Source organism: Ctenopharyngodon idella, chromosome 6 (assembly GCF_019924925.1).
Source record: "Ctenopharyngodon idella isolate HZGC_01 chromosome 6, HZGC01, whole genome shotgun sequence".
Lineage (NCBI taxonomy): Eukaryota > Metazoa > Chordata > Actinopteri > Cypriniformes > Xenocyprididae > Ctenopharyngodon > Ctenopharyngodon idella.
This window is the reverse complement of record NC_067225.1, coordinates 27268274-27290598: the sequence shown is the minus strand read 5'-3', so window position 1 is coordinate 27290598 and position 22325 is coordinate 27268274. Positions and strand designations below refer to the sequence as shown.

The window sequence follows — 22325 nt, the reverse complement described above, 5'->3', positions numbered from 1 at the left end:
CTTTGACATGACTAGTACTGAATTGCCACTTGCTGTGAATTCCTGACCTTGGATTTGCTTGCCATTATTCCACAGGCTAAACATAGTGCTAGAACTGATAAAAAAACACGCTGTGGAAAGAGGTCAACAGGTTTTGGAAATTGTCACTCTTGCTTTGTATGAAAGTCTCTATTGGAAAATGGAAAAGTAGCGTTAACTTCAAAGAATAGGGATTTTGCGTATTTGTATGCAAAAAACCTGATGCACATTTGAAAATAACATTCAAATTCATACACAATACAATAAAATGTACCTCCAAAGTGGGGTGGCGGACCGCACAGGAGCACAACAGCCTGTCCTTCCCTCACTAATACTGGACTTCTGGCCTTGCTGCTGAAATTCTGCAGGTCTGCAAAAGCAAAATAATGGGATTGCCATTACTTTTCATTAAAGGCAGTGTCATCGCTCTGACATGCAACAGACGACTCACAGAGCAGGGACCTTTAGAAATGCCACTCTATAGCACAGGAAGGGACAGGCAAAAATGACATCCCACACTGGGCTAAAGCTGTGGTGTTTATTCAAATATCAGTTCTCCAGCCTCATGAATATATGACTGTGTGGAATGAGTTGTGTTTTGTGTAACCAAAGGACAAACTGCAAGAAAAAGTAAATATTAGAATTTAGTAGTTCACCCAAAAATGAAAAATACCTCATGATTTACTCACCCTCAAGCCATACTAGATGTATATGACTTTCTTCTTTCAGATGAATATGATCAGAGTTATATTAAATAATGTCCTGGCTTTCCTAAGCTTTATAATGGCAGTAAATAAAGGATGAGATTTTGAAGCCCAAAAAAAATGCAACCATCCATTATAAAAGATAACCGCATGGATCCGGGGGGTGGGGGGGTAGGCACGTCGACTTACGCCAAAAGAGTAACCCCTTACGCAATGTAGCGTACGCTTTGACGCCTCTCGCTGTTCAAACAAATAGGGCTGTGCAACAAACTCAAGCTCCGCTTCTCTTATATTGAAATCCTCCAACATTTCTCTTTAAAAACTCTCGTTTTAGACTTCTAATTTGTGACCAGTGTTTTGTTTGGGTCTATCCTCTGCGCTTCTGCGTTCATCAGCGCATCATGTGTCATGTCAAAGTTCACTCTTTTGCTGTAAATCGATGTGAACGGCCGTCTGCCAAAGCTAATTATTGTAGTTTTTAAAGTTTTCAATATGGATATTTTTCTTACACAAATGCATGGCTTCACTTCAGAAGGCCTTTATTAACCCCCCGGAGCCGTGTAGTTATCTTTTATGATGGATGACTTCAAAATCTCATCCTCTATTTACTGACATTATAAAGCTTAGGAGAGCCAGGACATTATTTAATATAACTCCGAGTCATATACACCTAGGATGGCTTGAGGGTGAGTAAATCATGGGATAATTTTTATTTTTGGGTGAACTAACACTTTAATGTATAAACCAAGAAAAAAACATTAAATTTAAAAAAGAATTTGCAAGTCAGGTAAAATAAATAAATAAAATTGTTATACTTTTTTATACTTCCTCTTTATACTTTGCTATTTGAAATGCAACTAACACTTTCTGGCACGGTGTATGTGTGTATTTCTGTAAATATGTGGTTGTCACGGTAACTGTTAATTAATTATGTATTGTCAGATCTATATTTTAATTTTAACAAAGTACAATCGATCTTGGAGCTTAAACATTATAGAATGGTGCTAGAAATGCCAAGGTAAAGACTTTGATTCCCTGTATACCTTTAATGCAATATAAGTTGCTTTTGATGAACGTGTCTGCCATATGCATAAACAGGAAAAAAGATGAATAAAACTAAGTAAAATCACATAATGAAAAGCTTTCCTCATTATAAGTCAAGAGAAAATAAAGATTCCTAGAGACTTCAGAATTGCTGGTTACGTGAGAAGGTAAATCATTGGGAAAATGCTTTTTCCCCACTCTGTGAATGCCAATTTTGCCAGTGAAGCGCCACCAATTAGTCCTACAACAATTTTCTGCATCACTCAAGCCTTTAAAAGACACATCTACTTGTGAAATTTCAAATGAACAATGTGTTCATATGTTCACATAATATGATCGAGGCAGACTTTCTATGATTATCTGTTGACTTAAGTCCTTTTTTCAATTTTCCATGACAGGCTGCATTTCACTTAGTACCACTGGACATCTCCTGATGGAATCTTCCAGATGTGAAAATGTAGTTGTCAGTTTAAAAGCCTGCCACATCAGGAAGAAAGTATATCTTACCCACTAATGGACCAAATGACAACATGAAATATGAAAGATAATATAGCGCCATTTTACCTATTACATTAAGCTTCCAAAGGATAAATATACAGACAGCGTAGTAAAAGTAATCATGTGTGGAGGAGACTGTCAAAAGCTATTTTCAAACATTCACTTATACAAAACTTACGGTTTAATTTGCACTTACATGCAAACTCCACTTTAGCCTCTCGGCTCAGAATGGTTCCAAATGCATTAGTGGCGATACACTGGTAAACACCGCCGTGTTTAGTTGCCTGAGGGTTACTGATCAAAAGGTTTCCCTCAGCAAGACTGTAGTTGAAGTCCATGCCAATGTCAAGATCTTTCCCGTTGAATTTCCAACTAAATAAGAAAATAGGTGGAGTGAGCACAGGATAATGATGATGAGAAGAAATTTAGACATTCAAAATATACAAATACTTTTCATTCAAATAAATTGTTTTAATCCGGCTCCTTCAGAGAAAAAAAAAAAAAAAAATCAATGTGCTCAAAAGCAGTGATGTTATAATTAACAAAACTATTATAAAAAAATCAAATAAAATAGAAAAAGATAAAAAAAAATAAACAAAAATAAAAATGAAGAATTTCTAATTTTCTCACTGAAATAAAATAGGTTGAAGTGCTAAAAATACTGAAATAAAAATGGATAAAAATGAAATGAAAATATATAAAAACAAACTGAAAAAATGACAAAACACAACATAATCACTAAAACTTAAAATAAAATTGAAAAAAAAAAAAAAAAAATATATATATATATATATATATATAAATACCAATGCAAATTATTAATGAATACTATAATTGTATATTAAAAACATTAAAATAACACTGTCCAAAAGTCTGAAAACACTTGTGACAAAACGTTTCATCATAAATTTAACTTTTATCATTTTTAATTTACTAGTATTTGCAATTTCAGTCAAAAGCTGAAAAGTAAAATTTAATAATTGTCATAATTCTTGTTAAAATTGGGTCATTCAAAAATGATTTAATTATGTTCCAAAGAGCAAAGAAAATCTGACCTTGGAAAATCAATGTCACAAATTTGTTCTTTGTTTTAATATTTCAAAATCCTCAAATTTTTATTTATTTCCAGGTGTAAATGAAAAAACAACAACAACAACAACAAAAAAAAAAAAACAATCTATATTTCCAATATGGTCTCAGATTTTTGAAATCTACTATATATTGAGAAGATATTGTGGAAAATGGTCATACTTGTAATGTGGCTCTGGACTTCCCTTGGCTTTGCAGTTAATAAATATCTTGTTGTCGTCTGCACTTAAAGAGAAAACACTGTCACTGGGCTCTTGCGTGAACACTGGACCATGTCGAATAATTCTCTCTAAGAGAAAGAACAAGAAGAGTTACAAACAGCTCATAATCCACAATCTGGAACATGAATCTGGATTTTAAAACAGGTGTGAACACATCAGGTCCACATTATCTCTAATGTGAGCTATTCATTTATTTTCAGCAACTTCCCACACTGAGCTCATTAGATCTGCAACGTAAACATGTGCCAGAGGAACAGCTTTCATTTCCCCTCTTGTAGCAGAAACCGTATCAACATGACGTCCTCCTTTTGGCAGGCCCGTAACACGCATGGCAGTGTGGCTAGGTCTGTTGTTTCGGTTGACTGCTGCCAAGACACCAATCCACCTCCCTAATTACCCCATGTTGTGGTAATTACTCTAGTGAAATGTATCATTTCTTAAATGAATAAACAAGCTCTCAGAAACATGTCAGCCCCTTCATAGGGAAATTGTGCTTTCTACTGTACACTTTCTCATTCAACCTTTCCCAATAAAACTCACCGGTGATTTTTCCTGTTCTCTTTGAGTGAATGAAATTCTTTTTTACAGGTCTCTAACCTTGACGAGGACAAAAAAAAATTACCCTCTCACATCATCAAGCTAATGGAAGTGTCCAGGCGTGTTTGCCTGGGGTGAGGGCCCTGCCTCACGCTGGGGGAGATGCTACCTTTTTCACTTTCCCTTTTGTGTGTCCTTTGAACGACGGGAATTAATGAAGCATTTAGAGCGAGGAGTAGCACACTTACAGTATTCCACATTTAGGTGTCATTTGCCGTGAGGACACGTCCCCATCACTTTTTGTCATGGACGATTTTGCCCCCACCCCTTTTATGGAATAATTTAAAACAGGGATAAATATAATACAAAAGAAGCATCTAAAGCAGGACTATTTATTCACAGTAGTTAATTATAGTGGGTAATTTAATGAGAGGTGATCTTCTGCTGAAATCTGTTTGTTTGGTTTTTTTTGTTTTTTTTTAATGTAAACATTAAAAATAAAGCAATAAATGTTCTCTAGCAGACATACACTTCAGTTCTCTACTTCTTTTCTACAACGTGCGATCACAAGATATAATCACAAAACAAAATGCAAACAAATGTTCGCACTTTGGATATGCACTAGTGTTTAAAAGTTTGGGGTCATTAAGGTTTTTTTTCTTTTTTTTTTTAAAGGAATTAATACTTTAGGGACATGTTGATGTAAGGGACATGTTGACATCATGTTGATGTAAAAAAAATATGACATGGGAGCTATGAAAAATTAGGGGCTCTATCATACACCCGGCGCAATGTGGCGGCAGGCATGACGCAAGTGTTTTTTGCTAGTTTCAGCCCAACACAGTTATCATTTTCATGTCCTGCGCCACGTTGTTTAAATAGCAAATGCATTTATGGCCATTTGTGCACTCTATGGCGTGCTGGTCTGAAAATGAGGTGTGTTCAGGTGCATTGTTGGCGTGTTGCTATTTTGAGGCAACTGAAATAGACTGCGCCATTGACCAACTGAAACCTGGTCTAAAGTCAATGGCACAATATTTGTTTTGTTATTTAAAGAGCGCGTAATATATGCGGGTGCACAACGCGCGTACACTCTGCTTATTACACACACAGGGACGCCAAATATTAAAAATAAAAGGATTACAATGTAAAAGATTATTATTGTGTGCATAAAGATAAAAATGCTTTGGTGGAATCCGGCTTTTCCCGTAGATGGTCTGCTCGCACACGAGCAAATCCGTTTCCTCACTAGGGAAGTGTTCAGTTCTTCCACTTGCAAATTCCGCCATGTAAATAGCGAATCCGCCATGGTGCGAGTGCAACTGGCTTTTAAAGGGAATGGGAGATGAGACTCTGATTGGTTTATTGCACGTTACGCCCAAAACACACCCGTTACTCATTAAGAGAGTAGGGACAACCCTTTTAGACCATGCGCCAGGCGCACCGACCATTTTTCCCATCCTTAAACTAGCAAAAGTGGATTCGGACATGCCCTAAGTGCACTTGCACCGTGCGCTTTAGACCATGTGCTTAGATCGTTAAAATAGGGCCCTATATGTCAATGCTTTTGCATTCTGTCACAAATGTTTTGCATTCCCCTGAGAAACTTCACGTTCTCTCGCAAATAACACAAAGTTTCTCGGGGGAACAGACCCCAAACTTTTAAATGGTAATGCACATTGTACATTCCGGTTTATTTAAATTTTTTTAAATTAAATTATTAAATAAATAAATAACATTCATTTGAACATCTGAATTGTTTCGACAAGAATGACTGTTCCACTGTGTAACAAGACATGCGTTTTATATTGGAAAATAGTCTCAATATGCTATTGAAATTTTTGCTTAAATGATTTTATACATTTTATTTCTAATCATAATGTTATTAATAATTTATATAGACATGCAATGGATACAATTAGAAGAGGCAGGGATTCTTTAACATCAGGACATTCATCCGAGTTTAATAACTTCCTATGCTCATTACTATAACCACATCCTTATAGCTCCATTTATTGTTTAAATATTAACTACATTCATATTCAGTATCTGAATGTTAAATAACTATTTCACTTTGGTAGATCACTATTATTCATTCTCTCACTCAATATAACCTATTTCCTAAATGAATATGTGTAGGCTACATGAGATTTATTTATTTCATGATCTAATCCACTTCTTTCAACCGGAAATTTACTGCAGTTAATTACCACACAGCTTAACCGCACACGTTTCATCAATACTACGATTAAAAATAAAAAGACAAAAATCCCTAAATAAAGTCTGCCTTCAAAGCTGAGATATGGCAGGTTGTTAGATACAGTATGTGTGTTTGGTCTCCTCTGGTCCTCTGTGCTGAATAGCTGCTGCCCTTCCATCTGAGGCTGTCTGGCCTCTGCACTTCCTTCTCTCTAGCTAAGCTTTCTGAATATCAAGCTGTGCAATCAAAAGAGCACCTGTGGCTTGAATGCAAATGCCCATTTGAGTTGGCATAGTTACTGTAGCACAACAACGGCAATAACTAGAGCACTGGCACTGAGCGGGGGACATTGGTTCGTTTAAATAGGGCACCTGCCTCTTCAACGGCCTCTTCCTTACAGCGGTGCAGTATGTGCTGAGAGTTGCACAAACCATAAGAGAAATAATATGAACTTGTTGTATGTATTGGACATGGTGGAGAGTTTTAGGTCATTTCAAGTCTGTCAAACCCTATAGCAAAATGTAATGTCAATGTAACTCTATCAATATTCTGTAAAACAGTGGTCTTCAACTGGTGGGATGCAGGTTTTTCTGATTGTGGATGGTAGAGAAAAAACAATGCTAAATGCATTGTATAATAAAATGCAACTAAAAATATAATTGTGCATAGTTAGGTTTAGTAAAGTCTTCATTTGTTTTAAAAAATCTGCCAGTGCAGTAAAAAATACTCTTATTGAAGATACAATCTCTGAAAAAAAAAAAAAATATATATATATATATATATTATGTACTGTTGCCTAAATACTTAAGAACAGATTTTTTTTCCAGTGTAATTTCTGTCCTGCATTGTTTTTGTTCATGTTTTTTTTTTTTTTTTTTTTTTTTTTTGAGACAAATGTACAGCCTTTGAAGTTGACATCTTGATCTATAAATCCTTGAAACAAGATAAATGTATCTGAGAGCCAACACTGCATACAATATTAAAACTTTACAGAGAATGGTATCTTTAATAAGAGTATATTTCTTACTGCACTGGCAGATTTCACAGCGAGACTAAATACACTTATATATTCATTAATTCGTAAATAATACTTTACAATTAGGTCTCATTTGTTAACATTAGTTAATGCATGGTGAACTAACAAGAACAAACAACTGTATTTCTACTAACAAATATTAATAAATGCTACTAAAATATATTACCCATTGTTAGTTTATGTTAGCAAATGCATTAACTTACAGTATTTTAACAAATGAGACCTTGCTGTAAAATGTTACCGGAAAATGTTATTCAGTGTTGTTTCTCAAATAAATCTGAGATATTTTTAGATGGATAACAAGTTTATGTAAGTGAGGATAGCAAAATAAAGTAAACTGTGACATATTATACCCAAAAATTCTTCATACAGTGGACTACAAGTAAAATTGATAAAAATTTGGAACCAAAAATTCTTCAGATACCTGACCATGTTTTGTTATATGACATAATTAAGATTATTTTTTTCTGACACAGTTTAACTCTGAGATCTTGTCATATTTTATTACAATTTTTTTAAACTATAATGAATACACTGTATTAATGAATGAAATGTTCAAGGTGTCTGAATAAATTTTTTTTTGACTGTATATACAGTATATATATATAGCATTTTTGGATGGCTGGTCACCACTCAATGTCCAATATAAAATCAAGACCAAACTGCTTCAGAACAATCATCAAAGCTACATAAACATGAATAAAGTTTCCTATGCTAGTGTGTTATGAACAAACAAAGCGTGCCAAAATAAGTTGGGTGAAGTTCTTGCTGAAGAGTAAAATCAGAAACTGTGTCATGTCCTGCTGGGGCAACCACGAGAGCTTGTTCCCTGCATGCATCTGTCTCTAGAGGAATGTGAAAATGATTAGACAGAGGCATGAAAAGCCACTCACTCTGCTGAAGTGGGGACTATGCAGAACAGGTGAGCTATCAAAGGCAACTCGGGGGATATCGTACCTGCTAGGCAGCTCTTGAGTGACAGCAGGATTAAGAGTTCCCATGGCAACAACATCTTCATCTTCCAAGGTCACAGAATCTCTTTTATTTCCATTCAACTGCAAGAGAAGCAAGCCGTGTTCTTCCTATGTAAAGTCAGCTTTGTTAGCTGCGGAATGAGCAAGGGACAGAGGGAGAAAGAGAGAGAGACAAAAAAGATTAGAAAAACAAAACAACACAAGCAAGAGGAGCTGTAACTTCAGATAAACCAGTGAAATATTAATAATTCATTCATCCAAATAAGGACAGACAGGATTCCATGCCTATGGGCCTGCTCACAGCTGATCAACTGCAGTGTGGATACCGAGCAAACCCTCAATATATCTCCCAGGAGTCGAGGGAATCGGAGAGCGAGAGACAGATAGACAGGGGAGAGCGAGGGCCTAAGAGAGATATGAAAAAATCCTTAGTGGCTTACGGCAGCAAAACCTGAACACATATTCAGCTGCCAAAGGCAATGTTTGGATTGTGCTAAAAGTATTGGTTCTACACACTTACACTGGGGAAAAAAAAGCGTGTGATACATTTACAAACCTGCAAACATATTTCATTTTCAGCCCGCCGTATCTCAGAACAGGATTATGATTCGATAGGGGAGGTGATACACTTTGAAAGGGCAGTGAATATGATAGAGGAGTAAGCTATACGGCGTCAGCCCTCCCTCTTTTCGAGACGGCGGCGTACAATTCATCCACCTCACAGGAATTCAATACTCTTTAAAGAACATCAGAGTTGTCAAATACCCACTTTAATTTATGAGGGTCAACGCCACCGCTTTGGCTTTTACAAATACGGGTCCTGGTGGGACGTGCGGTTTAAGTGTCAAACTGTAACAAATGTCTAGCAAATGAGCGTAATATTTTTAACATTTCTGAGTGCAGAACAGCTTATGGTTCATGAGCGATATAAGAACATTAGGGACATCACATTTAGAATAAGCCGAATATATTAGAAATAATACATGTTTAACATTCAGACTTTTACTTATTTTCTGCAAATGCAATACCAAACCTTAAAGGATCGAAATTGTTTAGTCAGTACTGTTTCTAATCATCAGAATTGCTTTGAAGAATCAAATCTGTTTTGTAACATCAGTGTTGTTTTGAATCATCAGGATTGTTTTGGAAGAATATGCATTGTTTTAAAACATGAGATTTGCTTTGAAGCATCAACATTGTTTTAAAGCATCAAATCTGATTTGAAGTATTTTTGAAGCATCCTTTTTAAAACAATACTGCTTTGAAGCATCAGTACTTTTTACAAGTGGCAATATCATTTTTAAGTTTTGAGGCATCAACATTGTACTAAACATCAATATTGTTTTGAAGTGTCATCATTGTTTGGAAGTATCAAATCTGTTTTGAAACATACTTTTTTTGAAGCTTCAGATCTGTTTTGAATCACTATAGTTTCGAGCCATTATATCCCCACTAGAAATTTTACGTTCCCAGAACATTCTCAGAACGTCCCCACTGGTGTTAAGGACGTTGCCTAGTAACGTTCCCAGTACGTTCAGAGACGGTCACAATGTGGAGTTCTTTTAAGGTTTGGGGGACGTTATTTGGTGGACATTCACAGAACATTCAGGACGTTCTCTGAACGTTTAGGGAACCATATTTCATTTGGAAATGTTCTCAGAACGTCCCTGCTGCCCTTGTCAAAAAATTTAATTAAAAATTAGAGCTAAATTGACTAACAAAAGTGGCTGTACAAACAAAAACGATTATTATGAAACCTCTTCTTTAAAGGAACACTCCACTTTTTTCGAAAATAGGCTCATTTTACAACTCCCCTAGAGTTAAACAGTTGAGTTTTATCGTTTTTGAATCCATTCAGCCGATCTCCGGGTATGGCGGTACCACTTTTAGCATAGCTTAGCATAGTTCATTGAATCTGATTAGACCGTTAACATCTCGCTCAAAAATGACCAAAGATTTTCAATATTTTTCCTATTTAAAACTTGACTCTTCTGTAGTTACATCGTGTACTAAGACCGACAGAAAATGAAAAGTTGCGATTTTCTAAGCCGATATGGCTAGGAACTATACTCTCATTCCGGCGTAATAATCCATGAACTTTGCTGCAATACCATGGGTGCAGCAGGCGCAATGATATTATGCAGCGCCTGTGACCCCCTGCTTGCACAGGGAGCGTGCCTTGCAACCATGGAAACATCTGTGAGAGACACTCCAATTGTTGTAATTGTGTGTTTGTGAAGCACATTTGTTACAAAAAAAAAAAAAATGTGAGAAAAGAAAAATCTGATCAAATGGATTTGGTTGTTCATTGTTTATTTCATCATCATACAATGGCCTTATTCACTGATTTCAGAATATAGTATTCCTTTCATGTTGTTGTAATCCTATGATAATGCACAAAATCCTGTCCTGCTTTGATATTTTGAAAGTTTTTATCATTGTACCGAAATTATTCAGACAGGATCATGTAGACTCACACAGACATCAAGATTCTGCGTATGAACCTCAACAATGGTGACAAAATTTTCAGATTAACTCTGAGCCTCACAAAACAAGCTACTAAAGTCACAAAAAAATATGTTTGTTTATTGTAACCATTGTTGAGGTTAATACGCTGATTCATGATGTCTGTGTGAGTCTAAAAGACACTGCTCAAAACTCTAATTGATTAAAAATAAATAAAAAAAAAAACTAAAAAAAAAACTAACTGTTAATTAATGCAAAACTAACAATTAACACACTCAGAGTTTAGTCTCTGGAGAGAATCAGTGAATCAGGACACTCCATGATGATTGAATCACAATCATTATATAACCAAATTCATCTGATCAGAATTTCTCCTGCAATTTTTGCTGTAACAAACATGTTTTGGAAACACAGTTAAAGCAGCCACAGAAAATCTAACATTAAAATATCAAGAATTAAGAGACCATCTAAAGCAAACATTCACCTCCATAACGGTGACTTCAAACTTTATTATTTTCTATAAAACACCGACGTAGAAGGCAATGTTCTCGTGACCTTGCGCAATGTTCCCTAAAAGTTCTCTAAAGGTGACGAAAATTCTGAACCTTAACAGAACATTAGGGACATTCCTAAAATGTCCTCTTTTGGTAGTGAAAGTGCTGCAGTTCAAGGTCGCGCAAGAATGTTACAAAGAGGACATTTGGGAAGTTAACAGAACGTCCTATAGTAATAGTCCCCTAAACATTCCCAGAACGTCCTGAATGTTCCCTGAAGGACCACCAAATAACGTCCCCCAAACCTTAAAAGAACTCCACATCATGACCGTCTCTGAACGTACTGGGAACGTTACTAGACAACGTCCTTAACACCAGTGGGGACGTTCTGAGAATGTTCTGGGAACGTAAAATTTCTAGCGGGGTAACCTGTCACCTGGTAACGTTCCCAGAACGTTCCCAGAACGTTCAGAGACGGTCACGATTTGGAGTTCTTTTGACGTTTGGGGGACATTATTTGGTGGACCTTCAGGGAACATTCAGGACGTTCTGGGAATGTTTAGGGGACTATTACTATAGGATGTTCTGGTAACTTCCCAAATGTCCTCTTTGTAAAGTTCTCGAGCGAACATAAAATAACCAAAATAGAACGTCCCCCTAAACTCATATCGGGAACGTTATTAAATGACCAACAGAGGACCATGTGGAAACGTTCTGTTAATGTCCCAAATGTCCTCTTTGTAATGTTCTTTTTTTAACATAAAATTTCCAAAATGGAACGTCCCCCTAAAGTCATATAAGGAACCTTAAACTGCAGCACTTTCATGACCAAAAGAGGACGTTTTAGGAACGTCCCGAATGTTCTGTAAAGATTCAGAATTTTCTTCACCTTTAGAGAACTTATAGGGAACGTTGCGCAAGGTCCTGAGAACGTCGCTTTTAAGCAACAACATTGTTTTGAAATGTCAGTATTGCCTTAAAACAATCAACATTGGTTTGACATCAGAATTGCTTTGAAGCATCATTATTGCTTTGAAGCGTCAAATCTGTTTTGAATGATCACTGCTGTTCTGAGACATCAGATTTTCTTTGAAGTTTCAATACTGCTTTGAAGCATTGAATCTGTTTTGAAACAATATTGCTTTGAAGCATCAGAACTATTCAGAAGTGATAGTATCATTCTGAAGTTCCAATATAGTTCTGAAGCATCAGCATTGGCATTGTGCTGAATCATCAATATCTTTTCAAAGAATCAGTATTGTTTCAAAGCATCAATATTATTCTAAATAATTAGCATATGAAGCACCAGTAGTCTTCATGTATCGGTATTGCTAAACTAACTTCTTTGATGCGGCAATGTAATATCAAGAGCAGCTCAGTCGTTGGGCAGAAAATGAAAAGACCTGACCATCGAAGGGAAAAAATGAGTGCAGATCAGGTCTGAGATGGGGGGAGAGATTAAATTAGACGAGATTGATTATGTTCATGTATTATCTACTCTAAGGGACCACGAGCTCTGACCTTCAAGTCCTTCGTCATTTCAGTCATCTCTATCGATTTGGTTTCCATTTTTTTAACCTCCTGCCTCCTTTGTTTGTCATTCTGCTCCTGCAGCCCGCTATGAGTCTCAATCAAGTCTGGGAGGACAGGTCAATAGCCGGATATTTGTTTGATGTCTTTCCTTATGAGATGCATGAGGGTGATCTATAACCGGTGAGTATGCGAAATGAAGGATGAAACTATAGATGCGCAATGGGGGAAGATCTTAATTTGACCTGCACATTTGATTCCCTGCATGCTACACGTATTTGTACTTCTTCAGATCAATTCATTCAATCCTACTTCCCTGCACCACCGTCCTTTGAGGTGTGTTTAATACGCTCGAATTAGATAACTAATATACATGCTACTCTGCTTTATCATAATTTAAAATGAGGGTAAAAGTTTACGTACAAATGACACCTATTTTAAGGCACTCGAAAAAAGGTTGAAGATCCGCCAGCATTAATACACTTCCTTACGTTAAAAAAGTCCCTAGAGGAATACAACATTAATGACTCTAAAAATGTTGTCCTTGAATGTACCGAGAACCATGTGCCTTTTGTAAAACAATCGAGAGTTGCTGGACTTCTGGGACAGCTAGTAAGACCATTATAATCTATTTCCACAAGATGTCTAACAAGCCCTGTAAGGCTCAAATCATTAATGTGGCATGTTGAGCAAAAATGATCAATGCTAATTTATGTTTCAGTCTCGTCAGCAGTCCCCGCTCGCTTCAGAGAGAGGTCAGCTCGCTTTTTGTCATCCATCCGGGCTTCTCGTACATTCCAAAGTCACAAAAAAACTTCCTGTTTCTGTCTAAAGCATGATAATATGCTTCAAACCATATACTGGGGCAACCGTGAGCATTATCTCTGTGTCAAATGGCATCGCATGTTTTAATGATGCATGATGTCTCTGGCATCTTTGGGGAAGGCGGGAGGGAGTTTCTTGGTCACTGTCCAACCGGATTCAGAGTAGTTCCTTACATGATTAATTTATAGAGCAGGGAAAAAATACAATGGCAATAATTCTTCTGCCCAGCGGATGACGGTCACAGGTGGTAGAAATATCAAGTGGGCCGAAGCCTGGTTAATGGTGCCTGCAAGGGAAAAGATCTGTCAGGGATAATCTCTTATAATACTCTGCCATAGATAATGTGCTTCCCCCTTTCCACTGGCGGCAGATGAAGAGATTGCATAGCAGACATTATGAAATGGGATGAGAATTATCATGACTATGCTGCCTGTGTCCAGAGCGATAAATGCGGAGCTAGTTTAAATCTTATTGAAAAAATGGAGAAATGGTGGGCGAGAGTGCTGAAAAAGATGGGACACCACAGTGTAATGTGATCCGGAAGGAATACTTCATGACTTTGTAGCTAAATGAACAGCTGTATGAGGAAAAAGGCTTCTCTGATGACAATGGTGTCAAACCTGTGTAAGAATACTTGCTCCAAGTCTGACAATGAACACAGATTACTCATTTTTAAAGGCTGTAGTGGCCTTACATATTATTAGTAGTAGTAGTAATAGTAATGGTACACACAGTGTGTGCATATATTTACTTATATAAACAAATATATATTTATATATATATTTTTTCGGCTCTTTTTGCAGGTTACATAGGTGGTGACAAGTGTCTTGTCTTGAGGGAGTCACTAATCTTTTAACTGATTTGTTACAACATGCTGATTCATTCAGGAGAGTGACTTTCTTTATGATCGAGTCACTGAATCATTCACTCAAACAAAACATGTTGATTCATTCAGAAACAAAATGCCAACATAAAGATGCACAATTTTTGATGGGAAGATTTTAGTCACCTGGGTCTTTGAATCTCATTTAGCAAATGTAACTAATCTTAATTCAAGTCATTTTGTTCATTTGAGCAAAGTTAAATTAAAACATTCAAAAATATGCATAATGCAAAACTAGCTGGATCTGGCAATATTGTGCCTAATATTGTGTATTCTAATATTGTGTCTAATAATACTGTTCAATATTCTAACTACTTGTTTAGAGAACTGCTGTATAAGAGCAATAATACATTTGCAATAATACTGTTTTTATTAATATCTAAAAATAATTTAAGATATTTCCTTTAACTTCCTGAAAACCACAAAACAATGTTTTTCTTTTATTTACTAATAATTTTTTAGGTTTAAGGCTATTTTTAACCAAACTTTGTATAAAGATGATTCTCAACTATGTTATGAAGGATATAACAGAATGATTTGATATATTTTACTTTATGCAATGTGTGTAAAATGGCCATAAAGTCGCAATCTATACAATGTATCTATACATTGTATCTAATTTGAACATTAACGAGTTCTTGTGGCAACATGTAATGAAAAAAAAAAGAAGTGTAATAATGGGGGTAATAACTTGGCAACATTTTCATAAGAATATCTCATATTTCATAGGAATATTGATATATAATTTATTTTGTTTTGTCTCTCCAAAATGCCTGATAAACATGTTTTAAGTCCTGGTGTCTTCTACAGAGGACATGTATGTTTTCCTGAGATGTTTATTTATGACAAACAATTTGAAAATTGGTCAGATTTTTACAAAATATTATCATATTTCCATAAGGAGTGTTAAATTTGATCATTCAGTCAATGTCAGTCATTTTTAAAGACCAAGGAGAGGGAGTCATGGTGAAACCTCCAAACATTTGGTATTTCTAGAAAGCCCTGAATGTGCTCTTTACAGGACATCCTGACCACAATTTGCTAAAATATAATGTCCTCAGAGGAAAAAAAGTCTATGCCTAGGTCTCAGGAGGATATAGAAAATGGAAAATGACTGGTAGCAATTCACATATTTTTGCAAAAATTTCAATATGCTCATACAAAAAAAATTAAAAGCCTATCCAAATATCCAGACATGTCAAATGCTGCCTAAACCCTGAATTGTAGCACTCCTCAATAAGTCATGACGTATGCTTCCTTAACTCGCACTGGCCTGATAAAAATCCAGCATCCACCTTCATTTACAGCATTAGATAAATCACAGGGAATCTGACTGCAGATTGAGTCCTCAAAGAGTCTTTGTGAGCTTCACACCAGCCTGCAGAAGCCAGAGGCAGAAACGCCGGCTGGGCTTAGCCGATGTGAACAGAATCTCAACATGGGCTTCAGTGAGACAGCTTCCATCAAACCAACCAACCAGCTATCAGCCTCAACCATACACAATCTGCCAGCTCATTGCCCCACAACCTGCTCCATTCTGTGTGCCACGCTAAATAATACAGTTTTAGAGGCTCTAAAATTTCACAAATTATACAAAAAGCATAAAAAGGGTTTGATAAACTGTTTTTCAAGTGCTTAAAGATACAGCAGCTTAATCAATGCATATTTGCACTATTCTTTTCAAAGGCTGTTATGGACCGTTATTTTGGCTGATATTTGGCCATTTAGAGGTCAATAACAATGCCAAACAATGCAATAACAAACTAAAGAGTTATGGATCTCGTCAATGGAAAATGTACACTTTCTGTTTTAAAATGTTATTGAGAAAATGTAAAGTAAACATTATAGGGTGAATATAGGTAAAGTGGGACATTTAAAGGGATAGTTCACCCAAAAATGAAAATTCTGTCATCATTTACTTACCCTCAAGTAGTTCTAAACCTGTATGAATTTTTTTGTTCAGCTGTACACAAAGGAAGATGTTTGGAAGAATGTCAGAAACCAAGCAGATCTAGCCCCCCATTGACTACCACAGTATTTATTTTTCCTACTATCGTAGTAAATAGGGGGCCAGATCTGTTTGGTTACTGACATTCTTCCAAATATCTTAATTAATCTTTATTAATTGAAATAAAGGTTAAATAAAATAAAATATTAATATTATGTGAAAATACATTTACTTGGCAACTAACTGAAATAAGTTGAAACACCTTTTTAAAAAATAAATTAAATCAAAATAGCAATGTTTAAAAAAATATATATCATAAAAATGTCTAAAGCACATAACAAAATTACTAAAAAGTTAACTAAAATTAAAATGAAAACTGAAGATATAAAAATAAAAGCTAATTCAAAATATTAATAAAAACCAAAATAGTAAATATATATATAAAAAAAATCTAAAATAACACTGGTTGCCGCACAACCACTAACCACTAGGGCACGGCTCTGATGGTAGATTACGTGATAAAAATCTCTGGAGGGGTGGATTCACTGTTTACACATATACACATGACCTGGATTCCTGGGCTAACACCAACAAGGCCATTTGCTCACAGTAATTTGGTTTCCTTGCGCAGACAGACTCCAGCAGGGCTATCAAAAAAAGACGAATCATTTCAGCAGGTGGATGGAGAGAAGGCTGCAGTGGCCTAATAAAAAAGCACTCTGCATATAGCCCCCCCTCCTATAATAGGGGCTTGTAAGAAAACATGCAGTCTGCAGTTTCGCCAGCCTCTCAGAGAACGACCATTAAACAAGTACTTGTTGACTTGTAATGAATAATAAAACAAAAGCATCAGCACTGTGGATGTTACGGTTGAGCGCTAACATAGGAACCAAGAAGTCGAGCTGTCCTCAGGGGGGTGACGAAATAGCTTGTGAAAAAAAAAAAAAATCATATTTTTCCCACATACTGTAAGTTCGTGACCTCAATTTTCAAATTCATGAAGGCAAAGTGCTCTGAATCAGCTTGCCCCAGAAAAGTTAACTAGGTTTATTGATTAAAAACAACAACAATTATTGATTTTAAAAGTGAAAAACATATGTATTAAAGGGTTAGATACATGCCCACTCCATGTCAAGAAACATTCTCATCAAGCGTAGTTCTTTGTTGACCTTATAAATGCCTTGAAATTCAACAAGCCTGTTTAGCATCTATAATATATCCAGCAAAACAGAAGGTGTGGGCATGTACTGTACATGTAACCCTTTAATGCACTTGTTTTTCACTTTTAAAATCAATTATTGTTTTGTTTTTATTTATTTTTAATATTTGTCCATCTCAATTCAATGCCTCTAGCATTCAATGCCCTTAGAGGTTTGCACACTTGTGATCACACATCAGTTTAAATCTAGTCTATATAGTAAATTAACAATGTTGCTGTCTTTCATGTCTTCATGTTTATATTAACTATATTTCTTGGCAGAATTGAACATTGCTATGTTTTGTCACATTGCTGCAGTTTTTAAAAAGTAATTAGCCACTTGAGTACACTAACTGGATATTTATACAGATATTGTAAAGCAATCAAAGTAACTTGAAATCATTGATTCTCAATGAGAGACAGCGTGCCAGGCACATGGTCTAAAAGGGTTGTACCTAGTATCTTAATGAGTCATGGGTGTGTTTTGTGCGTGACGTGTCAGAGTGTCATCTCCCATTCCCTTTAAAAGCCAGTTGCACTTGCAACATGGCAGATTCACTATTTACATTGCGGAATTTGCAGAAAGACTGAATGCTTCTCCAGAGAGGAATCCTTTTATTTTTAATATTTTAAAAACGTTTGTGTGCTGCTGCGCATCCCTGTGTGTGTAACGTTGTGCGCCCACACATAGGCACATATTACTAACGCACCCTTTATATAACAAAAAAAATAAATACTGCGAGGTGTGTTCAGGCGCATTGTTGGCGTGTTGCTATTTTGAGGCAAATGAAAACGACTGCGACATTGACCAACAAAAACCTGGTCTAAAGTCAATGGCGCAGTCCTTTTCAGTTGCCTCAAAATAGCAACACGGCAACAACGCACCTGAACGCACCTTGTTTTCAGACCAGCACAGCCATGGGTGAACAGATGGGCGTGAGTGCATTTGCTATTTAAACAACGTGGCACTGGACGTGAAAATGATAACTGCGTAAGGCTGAAACTAGCAAAAAACACTTGTGTCGCATTGCGCCCGGGTGTATGATAGGGCCCTAAAGCTTTATACATATATGCAGTGAATTAAAATATGAAGTATAATTATAAATATGCATATGTAATATAACAAAAATACATTGCAGAACATTAATTTTTAGCAGCAAGAAAACTGATTCCTTGTCAAAATAAAATGACTTTTTTTTTTACATTCAATACATCTCAACTGTGATCAGTTGTTAGATCAGTCTAGACGTAACCCACTACTAATGTTAGTGGGCAGAAACAGCTGACCTTATGACCTCCAGCTATAAAAACTGTTGTCAGTGCGATTGGCGCATTATAATGATTTTACTACAGTTAATGGAGTTGCACTTTGGTTTAAATGGGTGTTAGGTAGTCCACTTCCAGCATCCATTGTAAAATCACTCTAACGCACATCCTTGAGCGGCTTATTGCTAATTATCTCATTTTCCAAGAATAATAGTCTTAAATAGGTTTACAATGACACCAGGGACAAGGTGACAAAATGCTTTATTGACACGATTTACACAAGCTGCAAATAGCTGGCAACTGCGTAATCCCATTTGTGATCGAAGGACACATGATCCTCTTCCAATCAATGCCCAATGTCTGTCGGTGACAGCGAATGGGTATTTCATAACACCTCCCATGGGATCTTATAAACACCATCAATAACATGTTACCACCTATATGTGTATCATTTTCACCCTCATATGTTGGCGTGGGATACTAATAGTTGTAATATTTTACAGCTTTTCTGATTGAAGGTCATCAGAAATGCCAGGGATTTCTCTCTTCTCTACAAGATTACGTGACGAGGAAAGCATATCTTAGATTTACCGTATTGTGACAGCAGGCGAATACACCCACACAACCACACTTCAGTCTTGTTCTGCCAATTTTGTAGTAAAACAAATTAGCGGCTACGTGATATAAACCACCCTTTAACAAACTAAGGAGCCTTGGCTTTCCCTCTTCATCATCGTGGCACCAGCACCATCTAAAACCCTGTCAGTTCGAGTCACTGTCTCACTTTGAATGTGCATTAGAGGCAGCATTATCAGTGTCCGAGGTGTTATATTTGGAGCTGTAATCTGCGCGCACAAAGGAAAGGGTTCTATCTCTTCCTCTGCCCCCCGCGGCTCAAGTATCACCCAGCCCTTTAGAAACGCCACTAAGTGCCCAAGCCAGCCGCTCATATTTCCCCTTTTCTCCAGATTATGAATGATAGGGCAACTCTTTTTACATTCATTACACAAGCACGCATGCATAATTGATTTCGCTCAAACTATGGCACCCCGAAATATTCAACTGAGTTATGGCCGGCCCTTTCATCCCCAACTGATTCTCCTTGTACACGAGATACATCATAAACCCTTGCTGTGTAGCACGTAAATCGGCCTTTAGGCAGCAAATCTTGGTGAATCTATCAGCTGTACAAGGGGAATCAGCTGCACATGTTTTATTCATTTTATTTAGCCTATATGAAAGACAGAAAACTAAATTTACAGTAATCGCCAAGATGGAAAAATCTGAATCACGATATGGATTCTGCGAGTTTAATAAATATTAGGGCTGTCAATTTAACGTGTTAATTAGATTAATTAATTACGGTAAAAAATAATGCGCCAGACCTATGTAGGTCATCTGAAATTACATAGGTTGATTGATGACGAATATGATGCAGGGCAACAACTGTGCATGATGAAGCCTAAAGAATGCAGTCAGAAAGTCCCTAAAATTCAAGATATGGGGGCAAAAATGCCGTTTGAGTTTTTGTCTCATATTTAGATCATATGAGTTAAGCAATATCACATGAGCAACGAGTGCAATATTACACGAATGCTGTTTTTGTCCCATAGCCTATATAACGAGTGCAAATGCAATACTGATTTTATACAACAGTTCAGTAAATAAGTTAATATTGTGTTATTTTTGACACAATATTGTCTATTTTGTTCAATTTTGCCAATGAAAATATAAAGACAAAGCAGAACTGTTCATTTCCACGCAATGCACAGCAGTGTTTCATTTCTGAATCCGTGTTTTGAACGAATCGAGTGAAATCAATGATTCAGCAGACCATTCATAAAAGACTTGCTGGACTTGAAGCGGTGCTACACTGTCCGATAAGTGTACGGTATCAAAGTACAGCCAGAGCGATTCAAAAGCAAACAGAGCCGTCTGCTCTCTACTTGCTCTCGCGGTACTTTGATGTCATGCACCGTTCGGTCTGTGCAGCGCCGCTTTAAGTCCAACAAGCCTGAAGAGAACCATTTACTTCATTACTGAATGAATCAGCCGTTTGAATGAATCGAATGATGAATGAACGACTTAATCATTAAGACATTTACAGCCACCTACTGGCAGTTTAATTTCTTATTTACAGACTAATTTTATTTAAAAAATATTTTCATACTTCCATATTAATTAAAAAAATTTAAGGTATAGTTCACCCAAAAATGAAAATTAAGTCATCATTTTCTCAACCTCATGGTCCAAAAATGTATACGTAATAAATTCTATATTGAATCAAATAAAAATTATTTTCTGAAGCTACTTTTTGTAATGTCTATTTGATGCTTTTCACAATAATGACTTCAAATTATCTTTTGGGGTAATTTCTCAGCCAAAAATGTGTGATTAAATTGGGATTAATTAAATTAATTAATTGCCACATCATGTAATTAATTAGATTAAAAATTTTAATTGCTTGACAGCCCTAATAAATATATGTCCTGTGTGTGAAGCAGGGCATTGTGTTCTTACACGTGAACATCTCATGCAAAAAATGTAGAAAAGGGGCATATATCACATAATAGGCCAGTAGATGGCACTTGGACTTAATTGAACAAACTGTGATAGTTTCATTAAATGGTAAATCAATATTCAGTTAACAAAATATGACTAAATTAAGCACTACTTATAATGGTATACCATTAATACTAGAGCCAGACCGATGTGGGTTTTTGGGGACCGATGCCGATACCGATATTAGGGAGTAAAAAAAAAAGTCTGATATCAATATATCTGCCAATATTCTTTATGTGTATATGATAGGGGTTCAACAGTTCAAATTACTCATGGTTATCATGGTTTTAGGGTCACGGTTTCGGTACGGTTTGGTATGTGCTATGTTCAGGGAAAATAGGACAAATGTCAAATAAAAATAAAGAAAATAAGAACAAATAATCAAACAAGCAACAGCAGGTATTTCAGATATTTAACATAAGTTTTCAGGTACAAAAAATGAATAAAATAATCAAATATATTCATTACTGTTTTGTACACTCTATCATATTAATTACAATTCAAATGCATCTTATTTTATTGACCACAATATTATTGTTGATCATTTTTGAGAGGGGCACCTTTGATTCATTTTGATGCATTATTACTATTTTATATCCAAATTATATTTATATCCATATATTATAAAAACAAAAAAATCGCAATTGTGAAGCCCTAGTCTGTGTATTAAAAACGAGACATACAAAAGAGAGACAACAAGACTGCATGCTTGTCACCTACCGCATACTGCGTCAAATGCCCTTAACAATCATATACAAGAGCTGAAATGTGAAAAATAAAGTCCAACAGCCATAGGTTTAGCTAAATGTGTAATTTTAAGTAGATAAAGGAC

The 22325-nt window shown here is 36.1% G+C and overlaps 1 protein-coding gene across 1 annotated transcript in view; it reads right to left on the bottom strand.

The window, feature by feature from the left end:
- Positions 1–22325, bottom strand: part of LOC127514704 (contactin-4) — a 105177-nt gene that overhangs the window by 36887 nt on the left and 45965 nt on the right. The window contains exons 2-5 of the mRNA XM_051897802.1: positions 8305–8452; positions 3516–3642; positions 2461–2636; positions 293–388 (exon numbers count right to left, since the gene is read on the bottom strand). Of these exons, the coding sequence (XP_051753762.1) occupies positions 293–388; positions 2461–2636; positions 3516–3642; positions 8305–8365 (460 nt within the window). The 5' untranslated portion in view covers positions 8366–8452. The remainder of the gene's footprint in view (positions 1–292; positions 389–2460; positions 2637–3515; positions 3643–8304; positions 8453–22325) is intronic.